The 17099-nt window shown below is 39.2% G+C and overlaps 1 protein-coding gene and 1 non-coding gene across 2 annotated transcripts in view; one reads left to right on the top strand and one right to left on the bottom strand.

Annotated features, from left to right (window-relative positions):
• Nucleotides 1-1202: 1202 nt before the first annotated feature.
• Nucleotides 1203-17099, top strand: part of USP3 (ubiquitin specific peptidase 3) — a 92025-nt gene continuing 76128 nt past the window's right edge. The window contains exon 1 of the mRNA XM_054565308.1: nt 1203-1463. Coding sequence (XP_054421283.1) covers nt 1373-1463 — 91 coding nt within the window. The 5' untranslated portion in view covers nt 1203-1372. The remainder of the gene's footprint in view (nt 1464-17099) is intronic.
• LOC129064469 (small nucleolar RNA SNORA33) lies at nt 8999-9126 on the bottom strand. The gene has a single exon (XR_008528457.1). It is a non-coding gene; the product is annotated as a small nucleolar RNA SNORA33 (small nucleolar RNA).

Genomic DNA, 17099 nt, shown 5'->3' with positions numbered 1-17099 from the left:
TCTCACCCTGCCCGCAAGATTGCCACATCCTCCTCCTCCTTCCCCGCTTGCTTCCTGGCCTTTCAATTCCTTGGCCGTTTTACAGGGAGCCCCAACTTTGAGGCAATATTTGTAATAGCCCCGGAGGGGATCGCAGGCTAGCTTGGGTGTAATGCCTGCTCAAATGGTCCCTTGTGGCTTTCCCTATTCACTTTCCACAGCGAGGTCAGAGAGTCGAGGATCCTATCTCGGCAGCACGCCTTAACCTATTACAGACAGATTTGGTTTCCACCGCGGTGAAAGAAAAAAAAAGGAAGAAAAAGAAAGTAGCAGCAGCTGGCAGGGTGGTGCGAGTTTTAAATGAGGTATTGTGTGTAAAGTGCCTGGCTAGGAGACTGTAGTCGGTGTTTAACAAAGGTTAGATTCCTTCCCTTTTTATCACCTGGTTACCAGGACCTCGCGCTCAGCAAACCCTGGTTAGGGCGATCTATCAGACTTCCAGCGCGTTAGAGGTATCGCACACGGTGAGTTACAACGACAGGGTTTGAACCGAGGTTCGTGGGCGCCCCGGCGGGTCTAGCCACGCAGCACCCAGGTGGCTGACTAAGGCCACGTGTTTAGAGCCTAGAACCTGGGCAGTATCGCACCTGCGGAAGAGAGAACGCTAAATCAGGACAGCTCTGAGACCGACGTAGCCCGCTGGGCCATCGGGGGCCAGGCCCTTAACCGTCCGAGCTTGTGTCTTCTTTTTAAAATGGGACTGTAGTGCCTGTCTGCCAGAGTGGTTTTTATTTTCTCCTTCACACCTTATTGTGTGGCCAGATTTTCTACCACGGTATAGTAAAACCACCATACACCATGCAGGATCTTCGAATTGCGAGAGCTGGCGGGGCCGCGGTTAACACAGCGGACCGGACTCGCGTGTCTCCTCCTGGCGCCCCACCCTTTCCGGGGCTCAAGGAGGCCGCGGCCAAGCGGGGCGGCAGAGTTGAGAAAGTCTTTAGCAGCGCAGCCTGACTCAAGGCCACCCGCCGGGAGGCTCCAGGGCCCCACCCGGCGGTTAGTGGGCGGGGGAGGAGCTGGGTCTGAGGGCGTGGACTACCCAGGGGAGGGGCGTGGCCGGCCTGGGAAGACGGAAGCCCCCAACCTAGGGGTGGCGGCAGAACCCGGATCCTGGATTTCCACATTCTCTGGAGCGGTGCTTCTGGAGACGGCGGGCGAGAAAACCCGGCGCCCGGAAGCTTTTGCTTTCTTTGACGCAAGGGCTTGGGACGCAGCCGCCGTCGACCGAGCGCCCAGCAAGAAGCGACCCCAGACGAAGCCTTCGGAGTCCTGCCGCCTTCACCTCACCCGGTACCGGAGTCTCGGTCCTCCTCGCCGCTCTCCTGTGGCTATGGAGTGTCCGCACCTCAGCTCCAGCGTCTGCATCGCTCCGGACTCAGCCAAGTTCCCCAACGGCTCCCCGTCGTCCTGGTGCTGCAGCGGTGAGTGCGGCCCCAGGCGGCCCTGCTGTGCACCCGAGGCCCCGGCTCTGTGGGGCCTGCCGTCTAGGGGCCGAGGGCGGCCGGCGCGTGGACTCGGCGAGGGGTGAGGGCGAGCCGGGTCAGGCGGCTGGGGAGGGGTACGCAGTGAGGCTGGCGCAGGCAGGCGCGCCAGGCGGAGCGGCGGCGACTCCTTTGTTTTCCGCGGCCCGACCGTCGGGCCGGCGAAAGAGAGGCCCGCGCCTGGCTGGGGCCACAAGCGCGTGGGGGCAGCGACGTGCCGGGACCCTGGCCTCCGGCTCGCGCCCCCGCCCCGCCCAGGAGCTGTGCTCGCCGGTTCGCCGGGTTGGGGGCTGTAGCGGCGGGTGTCCGGTCCCACAGGGCGGCCGCACGAGTTGCGTCCTGTCCTCCGCCGGACAGGAAAAACGCCGCTCCCCGGGGGCAGCTTTGTTTGGGCTGAAGGGCGCCCTGGGGCCCTTCGCCGCCTGCCCCGGCCCCGCTTCCCTTCACTTGTCCGCGGGCTCGGGCAACCCGATCCGTGCCGGGCCGGAGCTCTGAGCTACGCGAGGTGTTCGGAACTCGGGCGGCCGAGGTCGGAGTCTTTCATCATCCAGGGAGGGTGAAGTTTGAAAACAAGCTGCAGGCTAGAAAGCTCGGGAGGCTGATCAGCAGCTGCTTCGGAGGGGCGGCTCGATTGCCTTTCAGATGTTTTGGGTGTCTGAAATTGCGCTGGGAGTCCCGAGTTCATGTGCTGTACAACAGTTATTAGGTTTATGTAATGCTTTTGCATTGCTTAAGCAAATGAACTCCTTGGGCCGGGCCCGCTGGAAACCCCAGTGCCCTCTTATTGTCTGCTCTAGGGACTTAGGATCGCACCGGCCACAATGCTTTGATTACTTCCTGGTAGGGCCCTGGTGCCGCCGCTAGAGTCTTTGTTTATTAGATTTGAGATGATCAACGATAGCTTGGGTTGTAGTGTAAAATTTGAATGGTGCACTTCAAAAATCTCAAGTTCATTTGAAGAAATACAGGGAAACAGCAATGGTACGATTTAGCAGTGTGACATTTCTTGTTATGGGCTGGAGCTAGGAAGGTAGTTTAGAGATTGCCTTAACACTTTTGACAGGTTACTTTTTAAACGGTAATTATGCCCTTGGAGAAAACATAGGTAACACCACAAAGAAAAATGTGCTCTAGGATAAGGAATAGAAATAACCACGGTTCCGCGGAGCTCCCAGAGCTTTGATGCTTTGCTTGCCTTTGTAAAGTCATTTTTTTTTTCTTCTGCATGAGGCATTTAAAGATTAATCGGTTAATTGGTTTTACAATGCAGTATGGCAATTCTTTTATGAGGGTACAGAAACTTGTATAAATTAGCTCTTACATACTATTGTATCTTTCACAGTAAATGTTGAGTATGGAACAATAAATAAGGTATATCAAATTGCTTTACAAATTGGTTGTTGGTGCATTAGCTATAATTGTAGCTATAGCTGTGATGCTATATCTTTTAATTTTTTTTCAAAAGAGGTTTTTCAAAAAATGACCAAAGTAAACACTTGGAAAAGCATTCCTCATGAGGAATGATGAAATTACTCTTGCTCATCTGTTGTAAATAAACTACAGGAATTCAAAGCGGACAGTTAGGACACTTCTGTTTTATTCTGGTAAAATCAAATCAAATTTTAAAAAGGAAAAGAGTTTATGCAAGGGGCAGATATCCTCTTGTGAGTCAGTCTTGCCTTAGTCAGGGAGCCCAGTTAACTCTGGAAAAGAGATGCAGAAAATTGGGTATTTCCTGAGGAAACTTAAGTTAAAATGGAGCATACCTAAGAGACTTGTGTTGATAACAAGAACATGTCCACCTGTAAGGGAGGGATGATTTCTATCCAAGGGGTAGGATGGCACCTTTGCATCTTGCATCAACATTTGTTTCAGTCCTTGCTTTTTGAGGGTGGTTACAGTCATGCCCTTGGATTTGTAGAACAAATAAAGCTAGTTTAACTTTAGGTGTGTTTTATCTTCTGTCCATATTCTGTGAATTGAACTCTGTTCATTTGGGCCTTCCATTTTAACCTGTTGGCATCCATCCATTGATAAAATCTAGTGTTATTATATTGAACTTGATCTTGTTCTTGCCTGCCTGTTGTTTCAGTGATTAAATGATTAGTAAATCTGTGAGTCCTTAACTAACTCATCATCTTGCAGCACTGTATTGATATATTCTGGTATTTATTCTTTATCTTTTTCTTCTTCTTCTTCTTCTTTTTTTTGTAGAGAACTAGAAGGGTAGCCAATGTGTTGAATAATGCTGTGACCAGGTATCGAGTCTGATTACGTTCTTATTAAAGCCCCCCCCCCCCCAAAAATTCCCTTTGTTGGCACTGGGACAGTAAAAGTAATGCCCTTGCTCTGATTTCTTTGGAATTATACCACAGTGAAACAGCCTTAAGGCAGCCAAGCAGTTGCAAAAAATGAACATCCAAGGCCCTATTAACTAGCAGTACATCCTTGGACAAGTAGTTCTCTTTCCTTTACTCATCAGTTTCATGATGTCATCTGTAAAAAGGGTAATGCTCAGGTTGCTGTTAGGATGAACAAGGAAATTTTTGTGAAAAAAATGTTAAACTCCTATGCACTCTTCAAGTAATAGGAGATATTGTAGGTCAGAACATCTTTATAAAGACGACTCTGAATACTTAAATATCTAAAGCCCCTTAAGTAGGGCCTAGGACAGACTAGCTTCATGCTGAATTATGCTTTCCAAGGAGATACATTTCTCAACAAGATTAGGGCATGTAAAAAGTATACTTCAGAATTAACTTGAGCTTCTTATCTATGGAAAGCACTTTGTGTGAGGTTATGTTATTGTATACTACAGCTCTTCTCTAACTTTTTGTTTAGGACCCCTTTACACTTAAAAATTATTGAGAATCCAAAGAGCCTTTGTTTCTATGGCTTATGTCTGTTGATCTTTTCTGTACCAGGAGTTAAAACAGAAAAAATTTAAAAATATATTTATTAAATCACAAATAATAATAAATCTGTTAGTGTTAACATAAATGATAGTTTTCATAAAATAACTGTCTTTTCAAAACAAAATTTAGTGAGAAAAATGGCATTATTTTATATTTTTACAGCTCTCTTGTCTAGCTTAATAGAAGACAGCTGGATTTTCATACCTGCTTTTGCCTTCAGTCTCAGTATATCACACATCATGTAGTCTCTGGAAAAGCTCCACTGCATACCTGTGAGAGAATGAGGGTAAAAAACAAAAGTAACATTTTAGTATTATGAGAATTGTTTGACCTCATGTACCCCCTGAAAGGGTCTTGGAAACTCTCAGGGGTCTAGGACCACACTTTGAGAGCCCACTGGTATACAACTACAGGAGCAGCTAAGGACACCTGCTCTTATTAAATAGCTTTAAAGTATTACAGAAATCCTTACAACTTTAAGGCTAGCAAAAGTTATGTCTTTGTGGAGACTTACAGGGTTTTTGAAATATGTTATCTGGGCAACAGATCATGAGGTCCAGTAGTCCTATGCTTAAAAAAAAAAAAAAGTCTAATTTAGTTGGGGAGAGAGAGGAAGCTAACTGGTTAGAAGATAAATCCATGTTGTGTTTTAAGGTAAATGTTGAAAAGAGCAATCTCCTAATAAGGTAAAAGCTGATTTATGCCTAATCTTTGCTAAAGGCATTCACGTCTTCAATGAAAAAGTTTTACATAAAAACTAGGACATTCTCTCAAGCTTTTTGTTGTGTGCGCATACCAGATGTTATTTTCAGAAGCTGGAGGCTTGGGCATTTCTTATTTCTGTGGATAAAAGAGTTGAACGAGTGGCAAAATACAGGGGGAAAAGCACAATTGTTCAAAAAGATGCCCTAAACACACTGTTTTTAGTAACTAAGGAAGGCCAAAGACCAAGCGTTTGGACATCAGGGGTTTGGGTTAGCTAGTTAAATTGGAAATATTTTAATAGCACAGACATCAGAAATTTTCCCTGATTAATTTTTCAAAGAGTTGTGTATGCCTTTTTATAGGCTTCCAGTATACATTTCCCCTCATATTAGTCAAGAAAAGTAAGTGTAGATCAAGTAAATGTTCTGCAGGTTTGGGTGGATAATGGAGATAAACCCCTTTTTGAAGATCCATTTATTAGGATGAGGTACTGATTATTGAGTCCTTGTCAGTGGTAATAAATTTGTAATTTGTGACAAAGGTGAGAATCACCTTGATGGAGTGATGGGTTATTTTGTGCCATATTTCTCCCTCAACCTACATCTAAAGAGTTCTCTTGTATTCTCAGTAGACTAAATTTTCTAGATAAGACCAGTCATTTGTTCCCTAGATTAAATGCATTTACTGCTTTTTAGTAATACTCTATATGAAGTATTTATTAAGTGCCTAATATATAATAGAAGTAAAACGTGCTTAATGCATGAAGAAACTTTCTTCCATTTAGATCGTGGCTGGCATGGTCTTTAACTTTAAGTTGAAAATAAATGCAAAGTAAGTGAGCTTCCCCTCGGAATGCTTTCACCAGTCCTCACTCCCAATATTTTAGTCTGTAAACTTTGACTGGATTGTGAGCACATGACCCTCTACAGTATTGTTAACACAATGAATTTGTATTCTTTTGACATTCTGTGTTTATGTAGATGGACAGGTGGTCATTGTATTAGTAAATATGGCTGAGGTGGTTAAAAATCAGTGGACAGGTGGTACTTTTTCCCGTTAATTCTAAAGAGTAATATTTTAATCTTATTTGTTTTTCTGAAATACTTAAACATTTTTGGTAATATTTGGAAGCTTAAGTCAAATGTAATTGTCTTTCTAGCTTTTCGGCAGTGTTCTGCCCCTACCACCATCCCCAGAAGCTTAAGGCTGCCATGCCATATTTCCATAGTCTCTAAATAATTGGTAGTAGATGTGAAAGAGCTGGAATTTAGAATGTCCTTCAGGTATCTGTTTGAGGAGGCTGCAGTCTAGGGATTGAATTTAGCATTTTGCTGTTGTGAAAAAGTTTTGACATGTTAATTAGAAGTTATTTTCTAAATAGTCTTCTTCGTAGTATACAAAGAATATCCTTCATGGCCTAGGCAGAAGAAAGGATAGGGTTGAGGGGAGAATTTAAACTCTTTGTTTCAGTTTCCCGTTAATCCTTTATTCTCAAAATAATTCTTTCTCATTCTTTGCTTTTACAGCATTAGCCTTAGGCTCTAAGAACATCCTACTTTTTCCCTGTTGAAATTTATCCTTCTTTACTAGAATATAATAGATTAATTTTGGATACTTCAAATTAGATTTAGAGATACTTAGATTTTTATAGTGTTTGTAGCTCAGTAAGCAGAACAGTGAGTAATTGAGTTTGTAGCTCAGAGTAATTTAAATTCCTGTTTTAAAATTTAATTGAGTCTTTCTTCCATCAGGGAGTAATTTACATGTACATTTCCTTCTAACCTGCTTTGTTTTTTTCTTTTTGAGCTCCCCCCCACCATTCTTGAACTATTTTATGTATTTTCCTTCTTTGAAAAAAATACTAGTCTCCTTTGATTTAAGCTACAGTTTCTGACCAACCTGCCTATGGGTTTTGTTTCAACCTAGGCATCAGAATAGACTTGGGTAGGTAGTTTATCAGTATTTGAGGTGGAAAATGTATACAGTTTAATGTGTTTGAGGGTTTTATGTTTATTCATAGCTCCTTTAGATTGAGACCAACTGCATTCTAGGTGTTTCAGTAGAGCTTTCCTGGACAGATGGCTTATGAGGAAGTACTTAGATTCTCAGCAGGGACTAGTACTTTTCAGAGGGTGTATTTGTGATGAAGCTTACCTTGATTGACAGTTTAGAATGCTGAAAATAGCATTAACAACAGTGACAGCTTGTTCATCTTACCTAGAACTGTTTTGTGCCAAGACTACTCAGGATGCTTTGTGATTTATAATAGCCTGTTTTGGGAATATAGGTAAGAGTAGGTATCTTTCAGACTGAAAGGAAATTTACCTAAAAATTGTTCTTTGCAATTGTATCATGAAGTTTTGGGGGTTGTTGAATGAACTTTGGCTTAGAAGCTTGTAAATACAGATCGTCTTTTAAATGCTATGAGTCTGCAGATGTTAGTATCTATAGTAATTCCAGATGTTTTCTCATCTATTAGTTTTCCTGAGTAGGAGGAGAACTGAGAACAACATAAAGTAACTTCAAAGCAGTTTGCTAGCATTTAACCCTAATTTAATTAACTGCCCATCCTTGTAGTTTTTCCTGTTTTATAGATTGTGAAACTGAGACAGATTAAGAGAGTTGCTTAAGATGCTTGGGGGCGGGGGGGTTGGGTAGTAGATTGAGAGAGGCCAAAGCTTAAATTCAAATGCCATTCAAACCATACTTTCAGGTTATCTTTATTTGTCATCTAGTAACGTAATGCTTGATAATTTAAAGGATTTAAAGTCTTTGGAAACATACTTGAAATAATTCCTTTGAAGATTCTTGACATGAAAATACATTTTAAATTTGACATTTTGAAAAATTACTTAAATTATAAATTTGATTAGCTCTGCCTCCCTCTGTTTATTATTTAAAGTGCGGGCAAATTGGCCAAGACAAGACTGGTACTACAATTGGTAGAAAACTGTTTTTTGAATGTCTTAACTTACGGTTCAGCCTTGGCCGGTGTGGTTCAGTTGGTTGGGCGTGGCCCTGTGGGTTGGGGTGTGGGGGGTTCGCTGGTTCCATTCCTGGTCGCAGCATGTGCCTAGGTTGCGGGTTTGGTTTCGGTTCCATGTGAGATGCTGCTGATGGATGTCTCTCACATGATGTTTCCCTCCCCCTCTTTCTCCCTCCCTTCCCCTCTCTCTAAGAATAAATGAATGCAATCCTGGGGGTGAGGGGAACTTTCCTTACAATTCAGATCTAATTTTCTTTGTGGGCTGTTTACATTGAGATATAAAGAACTAGCCTTCTCAACATAGCTGTGGATAAAATTCTACTAGGTTTTGATTATTTTTAAAATGAGCTTCTGTTCTTGAAGTTGCCCCCTCTCATGTCTTTCATTTTGTTTCTGGTAGAGGAGATTCTTCTTGGAGGTGGTTTGTTGTGGGGTAGAGGAGAAAGAAAATTCATAAGATACTGGATTTAGCTTTTCCTCTGGTTATTGGGATCTTTGATTTTAGGCAATGTATTTTGTTGATTCCATTTAGTTATATTCTAAGATTTTCCAGTTGTCTTTCTTGTAGAAGTTAATTATAGTCTTTAGACTGCAGAGCTTAAAACACATTTCCCTCTCAAGATACACTGAAAAGTAGGTATATGAGTGCTATTTACAGATGTATAAAATGCAGATGAGTTAGAAAGGCAATTTCAGATTTTGAAAACTATTGAAATTAAACTTGGACATTGAAAAATGAAGTTTATAGTTGCATTAGTTGTTTATTAGTTTGTATTAGCTTAATTCTTCACAATTAAATAATTGCTAGTTAATTATGTTTTATAAGACCTTTTTGAGGAGGGAATTGAGAGTTTTGTTTTTTTTTTTTGTCTTGTAGCCATTTTCAGGGACCTTAAGGACTTCAATGTCTTTAAGGCTCGTAACATGGCCTTACTATTGCCAGTTCTCTCTAAATTTCTGCAGAAACACATGCAGGTAAGCAGATACTGACTGGCTTGAGAGTTTATTTTTAAGGAACAAGCTTATATCTCTGAAAAGATATTACAACCAAGTGGATTTTATCTGGAGACTTTGTACTCTTCTTTACAGTTGAAGAGCTCTACCAGTGGGTTGTTTTCCATTTTGAGTAGATATTCTGTCCTGATATTTTTCTTTGTTTTAGCGGGATTTAAGACAGCCTTGTAGAAATCTGCTTGCCTATTTATCTTTGATCCACCTAGAAGTCTCAATCTTATGGACTGTTCTTGTACTATCTCATTACCAGGAAGAACAGGCTGGTGATTCTTCTTGCAAGTTTAATTGAACTGATTATGAGATAATACACTGTTGTTTTAGTGTCTTAAATCTTTGTCCCCATTGACTATATTCAGGTTTGTTTATTTATAATAATAGATTATTGTCCATTCTTTTGTTTTGAACATTTGTTGCACAATATTGGGAATGTACTATCTTGATAAAAGTTTTGAAGATTATGCTGAAATTTTAAGGAAATATTTCTGTGATAGAATGTTTCTTGGGGTTAATTTATAGATGACATGTTAGAGTAATGTTCTGATACAATTTTTTTTTTTAAAAAAAGAACTTCTATATAACTTAAAAACTCTGGCTGATATATTGAGTTGACCAAAAAGTCCATTACGTTTTTTCCATAAAATAAAAGACCCATTTTTAATTTTACCAATAGCTTTATTGATTTTGATATTTTGAGTATGCCAGCTTTTTCCCACTGTTGGCTTCTAGTGGGTAGAGGTCAGGGGTGCAAGACAGCCCCACAGCGAAGAATCATTTGGCCAAAATGGCAATAGTACCAAGACTCTTTGCAAACCACTTTTGACATATTCGATCAATCACAGCACCTTTTCTATACACTGCACAGATCTTTTCTTTTCATTTCTGTTGTGTAGAGGCCGGCCTGCCTGCCTGCCTTCCTTCCTTCTTCCCTCCCTCCCTCCCTCCCTCCCTTCCTTCCTTCCTTCCTTTTGTTGTGTTTTTACCTTTCTAGAAATAAGCATGATACGCTGAAAATGTTGTGTATCTTCTTCCAAATTAAATATTAAAATGTCTACACAAAGATTCACCAATTTTGATTTTTTTGAAATGCATGCTGATATGATAGCTGTCACAATACAGTCTAACAACATTGTTTCAAATGATGTTAAATACAATTAAGCACTACTAGAACCATCATATGGAAAAAACTGAATGAGCATTTTGGCTAACCCAATGTTATTGATACCATATATATATAATATATATATTATTATATTATATATTTGGTAATCATATAATATATTCTAAAATATAATATAATATAATATATTTTAGAATATATTATATGATCATATAATTATATTATATATTTGGTAATCATATATATTATATATTTGGTAATCATATATTGATCATAATAAAAAAGTATATATATTTGGTAATCATATATAAAATATATATTTGGTAATATATAATATATATTATGTATATATTATATAACAATATAAATATATATATTATATTATATATTTGGTTATCAATATTGATAACCAAATATATAATATAATATATTTGGTGTAACACAGTAGAATGTTCTTTGACTTTATATGTATAAAGTACCTGCTAGAGCTCAATGTTCATGCCATGAGAATCTAATTCAGAGAGCTTAATTGCGTCAGTTTCATGTCAGTTATTTCAAGCATTTTGTATATAGTCTTTTTAGAACCTCATGTAAAAGATTTTTTTTCCAGGCTTTTGTGTTACTTCCTTTGAATAATTAATAGAGATTTTGGGGGAAATGTGTGTCAGATTTTAAAATTGTGCCTATTCCTTATAAACATATTCCAACTCTTGGGTTTTGTTAAATAGTTAGAATAGTGGTTGGAGTTCACAGGTGCCTGTTTTTTGTAATATTGAGTATCTAGCCCTTTAAGCAAAATATAAGTCGGTGTCCAGTTTACATATATCTTTTCCCACTTCTTCATAAGTAGTCCCATTAACTTTAAAAGTATAAAGTGTTTCCCAGCACACCAGTAAATACGTGTGTGGTAACTCCCCGCTCATTCCCTGCCCCCACACTTTGTGCTTTAGCACTAACCTTTATTATGTAATCACAAAAATGTAGGAAGAGAATTGTACAATGCAGATATTAAGCACATTGTTCTCTGAGTAAAGTCTGATAATAAGGGGTCCCTGAACCTCTGAATTTTTTTACTTATTTATAGGATGAAGTGCTTCCTATAAAAATATGTACATAAGAATCTTTTCTTACATTGCATATACTTGCTTTTGTTTTGAAATAATGGTTGTGTGGGGTTTAGATTTATGACTTAATTCATTTCTTTTGAAGATTCCACTACTGTTTAACCGTGGCTTTACTTACTCAGGTTGTTAGCAAAAGCTTAGGATTGCATCAGATCTTGCTATATTAAATAAATGGAAATATTGGGTGTCAGAATTTTTCTTAAGTGATTCATGGCTTGTGTTCATTCTCCACATAATCAGCTTCATAGGGGAAGTTATTTTTGAAACAATGTAAACTGGCAATTTTTCTGTAGTTATTTGTGTCTGGTCTCTCAAAGGCAAACATGGCTCATTTTGACTGTCATTTTGCAATCTGCTTTGGCTTAAGTAGTTTTAATTCTCCCCACTACCCTTTCCCCTCATTTGGAGGTAGGGGAGCAAGTTCAGTATTCCTTCAGCTGAAGACTGGTACAGTAGGTATAGTATAATAGCTTCATTAGGTGTTTTTCCCCAAACTAGGTCTGAACATGTCTGAGTTTGTGAGGGAACAGATAATTTATAACAAATTTGTTTAGTGCATTACAGTTTTTGGGAATATGCAGTTTCACATACATTGTTTCCATATGTTGTTTTCATCAAGATGTTGAAAACTGATTTCCAAAATCCATTTCAAAATAAGAGTAAAATGCTTGAACCAGGGAGGGGACCAGCCTTATGGAGCAGAATGTGCCTCTTTGTGGGAAGTCAGCAGGACCAGATGCCATCTCTTTTCTAGCTCTGTAGGTATCTGGATCTGTTAACATATAGATGACAAATTTTGGCCTGCTTTGAAATTATATTCTCTAGTAGAGGACACATACCATTAGCTCTGCAAATTAGCCTTGCAGTGTATAGGGAATTGGCCCCAAATCATAAACTGCTACTGTAATTTTTAATGCCATATAATGGATTTTAGAAGATAAAAAATGGTTTGGGCAGCCTCATGAATTGTTACTATGTCAATATACCTTTTAAAGATTAATTCATGCTTTTCAAAAAAAAAAAGTACATTTAAACAGTAAGTCATAGTATCAAAAGGTTTAAAATAGAACAGTCTCCTTCCTTCCCCTCTACCCTCAGTCCTCCTGGCCACAGACAACCACTTTAAGCTCTGTTTAGCTTTCTTGCTCATATTTACCTACATCTAAGTAACACACTGTTACTCCTTCATTTATCAATTTTAGGAGTAACAATTTCTCTTGGCATGTTGCTGTGGTGAATGAGGACATTCGTGGCTGCACCACCCTTCCCTCTGCCCCTCGCTCCATTTCTCAGTGTATTTTGATTACAAGTTCTGGTTAACATGGTGATTACTTTTTCTTTCTTGTTCAGCATTTTATTTTTTCTTGAGTAAATAATTGCCTTAAAGAAATTTTATTTATTTTTAGAGAGAGGGGAGGGGAGGGAGAAAGAGATGGGAAGAAACATGAATGTGAGAGAGAGAGATGGTTGCCTCTCACACATGCCCCAAGCCCAGGCAGCCTGCAACCCAGGCATGTGCCTGACAACGAATTGAACTGGTGACCTTTCACTTTGTGGGAGGGTGCCCAACCAACTGAACCACACCAATCAGGGAATAATTGGCTTTTAAAAAATTGCTTAGTACACCTTCTGCATGTTTTCTCCCAAATGTACTTATAAATCTGTCAAATGTTTCTGAGTATTATTTTCCAAGTACTTAAACAGATAGATAATCGCTTAGCACAATTTTTTTCTGAAGACCTCTTTCCTAGAGCCCTCTTGCTCCTATTTGAACTAATTGTTCTCTAGGCTTACTGGACAATTCTTATCCTGTGATTCCTGTGCTGTTCTCTTGTGTTAGATCTCCTGTTTCCTGGATCCCATGTCTTTCTCTTAGTTGGTTTATTAAACTGTTTTGCTGGAGTACATCACTGACCTCTCTTCTTGTGGGAGCTTACTTTTTAACCCCGTGCAAGTCTGATACTCTTATTCTACCTTTATACTTAATTGCTTGGCTGACTATAGACCACTGGGCCTCAGACCGATGCAGGTCCACGCCCTGTTAGGAGCCCGGCTTCATGTGAAGTTCCCTTGAGCTTCGCCTATTGCCCCACCCCATCCCTGTCCTCAGCGGGAGAGGGAGCTCTGCCTCCTGTCTCTAGTCTCCCCGCAGCTGTTGTACTCCCCTCCCCGCTCCGGTCTTCCACGAAACAGGTTCCTGACGCCAAAAAGGTTAGAGACCTCTGCTACAGACTAGTAGAAAAGATTTTTCTCTTAGGATTATGAGAGCACTGTTAATTCTGTTTTTAGATTTCCAGTGTTGCTGTTGAGAAACCTGATGCCTTTCTGATGACTGCTTCTTCGTGTATATACTGTATATCTTTTAATTCTTTCTCCTGGAAGCTTTTAGTGTATTCTTTTTATCCTTGGTTTTCTGCAATTTCAAAATGATGTGTCTTGGCATGGGTAGTTTTCCTTTACTGTGATGGGTACTCAGGGGACTTTTTACTCTACACATTTGATAGCACACTTAATCTCCCATATTTACTTCTCCTAATTGGTACTTTTTCTTTCTGGAACTGCTATTAATTGAATGTTTGGTAAAACCCATAGTATTCTGCCTTTTGGTTCTAGGTCTGAGATTTTTTTTTAATTTTTTCTTCCACTTGTCTATTGGATTTGACAATCATATTTTTAATTTTCAAGAGCTTTTACTCTCTTTTCTGACCATGGCTTTTTCATACATCCTGTTGCTGTTTTGCAGTACGTTCTCTTATTACTCCAGGGTTTTTTGAGTTTTAAAGTTTTAAAGTTTTCTGTGCTGTATGCATTGTTTCTGTTTCCTGTGGGTTCTTTTTCTTTTTAAAATGATTCGGTTAGACTAGAGATTTTCTTCAAGGATCTATTTTATCTTTGTCTTCTCATGCAAGAGTGAGAGACAGAAAATCTCTGTATATGGGTGGGACTTGTCTACAGTGGACTTCAACTTGAGATGAGGGAGCAAGCCACCTTCTTCATTCGAGGAAGTGCTCAAGATGTCTGTATGGAAACTTTTTTTAAAGCACCATAATTTAGTTTTTCAGTTTTCCCTCTCGGTACTGATGTTCTGACACCAGGGTGCAGGAAATTTCATTATTTAGTTGTTTGCTAGAGCGCTTGGACCGTTGTTTTCTGTCCCGTCCCCACTCTTGCTGTCTGCCGTGCCCGTTGTCCCTGAGTCCAGAGCCGCCTCCTGTCTGCATTCTCCTCTGCTTGCATTTAGTTTCTTTTGCAGTATTAAGATTGTTGCTGCTCTTGTAACTTCTTCCCGATTTCCAAAAATGTGTTGGAATCTTTTGTCTGCTTTTGAACATGCCTCACATGTTCTCTTTATCCTTGTGAGTTAACACCTGTTTAATTCCTCTATTGTCATTTTAGTGGGATGTTAGGAAGGAAAGAAGAGAGAAGTCAGTCTGCTGTGTTTATTAAATTGGTGTCTATTTTTAGATGAAATATTTCTAATCCAGTTTGTAGGGCAAAATGCTGTGCCCTATCAGGATTAGATCTTATTAATTGTCATTCAGTATGTTAAATCACTAAAACTGAAATTTTACATTATACTTTTTGAGTAAAAGTTCAAACTCTAATTTACCTCCTCATATACAGAGCAAAATATTGTTGCTGTTACCAGAGTCAGCAGAGAGAGTAGGGAAGCCAGAGGGTATGACTCTGCTTGGAAGGCCAAATCACAAGCCAGACTTTGGGTATGTAAAAGAAACAGTTTTAAGGTCATTTGGACCATTGTAATTAATATGTTGTAATATTTTTACTGGGTTAGTTTATCATCTGTCAGTAAAGGGAAGCTGATGTCAGGTTTATAGGACTCTGGCTCTGTACATTAGTTTTTTAACCCTTTCCCTTGTATTTTAGTAAAGAAAAGTATGTTCTTAATTGGAAGTAAAAATAATTTTTTATCTCAAGAAACCTTTTTATTTTACTATAATAATTCCACACTTAAATAAATATTGCTAAGAATAGTACAAAGAACTCCTATGTACTCTTTACCAAAATTTACCAATTGTTAACACTTTGCCCCATTTGTGTTATCAGTTATGAATGCACCTTCTGTTTATATACCCACTCCCTAGTAATTTAGAGATATAATGCCTCTTTATCCATAAATACTTCAGTTATTTTTTTCTTCAAGAACAAGGACTTTCTTTTCAATAATCACAGAATATTGGTCAAAATCAAGACATTTAATTCTGATACAATAGTATTAGTTAATGCACATTTCATATTCAGAATTCTCCAGTTGTCCAAATTACGTTTTTTTATATAGTGTCCTTTAGAGTTGTCTCACTTTTCTGTTCCCCATGATCTAACCCAGGATCATGCATTTCAATTTGTTGCCATAACACTTTAGTTTCCTTTAATCTGGGATAGTTCCTTAGCCTTTGTCTTTCACATTTTGATGTTTTTGAAGAATATAGGTCAGTGATTTTATAGGATGTTTCTCAGTTTGAGGTTTTCTAATGTTTCCTCATAAGATTCAAATGATACATTATTTTAGTAGAAACACTACAAAAGTAATATTGTGCCTTTTCAGGGCATATGTCAAGAAATATATGGTGTTGGTTTGTCTCATTTTTGGTGACATTAGCTTTGATTACTTTATTTTTAAAGTGAATTTATTGGGGTGACATATAATTTAATTAAAATTATATAGGTTTCAAGTGTACAATTCTATCATATATCTTCCATATATTGTATTGTGTGTTCACCACGCTAAGTCAAGTCTCCTTCCCTCACCGTTTATCCTCTATGCCCTCTTCTACCTCCTCCCACTCCCCTACCCCTCTGGTAATCACCATGCTATTGTCTGTCTATGAGGTGGGGTTTTTTTCCCCTTAATCCCTTCACCTTTGTGCTTTGATTACTTTATTAAAGTAATATTTGCAAATAACTTTCCACTGTAAAGTTACTATTTTTCTCTTTGTTATTAATAAGTAATTAGTGGGAGAGACTTTGAGCTATATATATAAAAATATATTTTTTATATATATAAAAAATACCTTCTTGCCTACCCAGAAGGTATCCAGCCATGTATTATGAAAAATAGAGACATTTATTGAAGAAGATACAAGATACAAGAAACATTGTACATAAGACAATGAGACCTCAGTCCCCCTCAAAGTGAGCACCTTAGAACCTCACACAATTCTCCCAATTGCCGTCAGCTGCTGCGTTGTATTTTCCTGAATCATATCAGCACTATGAACTGTCTTCCCTTTCAAATGTGATTTTAGCTTTGGGAAAAGCCAGAAGTCTCAGGGTTTACTGGATTAGTTTACCAAATCTGGGCTATAGGGGGCCTGAGTCACCTGGGTGATTTGACATTTTGCCAAAAAGCTCTGCATGAATCGTGATGCATGAGTGGGCATGTTTGTGGTGATGAAGCTACCAATCACCAGTTGCCCATAGCTGTGAGGCCTCCTGAATCATTGGGATAGTTTCTGCAGAGGAATGTTAAAGCTTAATGCAAAATTTGATGCAGATTCGTTGTTCTACTCATTCCATCATTTTAAATGCGACAGCCACACAGTACACATGCTCATTCAACAGAGCCTACTGCCCCCACTGACTTGCACAGTGAAGTTGTCATTGTTCATGCATGCGCATTCCAGTCCACTCTCCTTTGTTGCCAGGTTACATCAATGTTGTGCAAACCGTTCTCGTTATGTGAACAAGGGCTGG

This window comes from Pteronotus mesoamericanus, unplaced genomic scaffold, assembly GCF_021234165.1.
Source record: "Pteronotus mesoamericanus isolate MK-2021 breed Mesoamerican mustached bat unplaced genomic scaffold, CSHL_Meso_final contig_164, whole genome shotgun sequence".
Taxonomy (NCBI): Eukaryota; Metazoa; Chordata; class Mammalia; order Chiroptera; family Mormoopidae; genus Pteronotus; species Pteronotus mesoamericanus.
The sequence above is the reverse complement of the archived record's forward strand: the minus strand, read 5'-3'. Positions and strand labels throughout refer to the sequence as shown.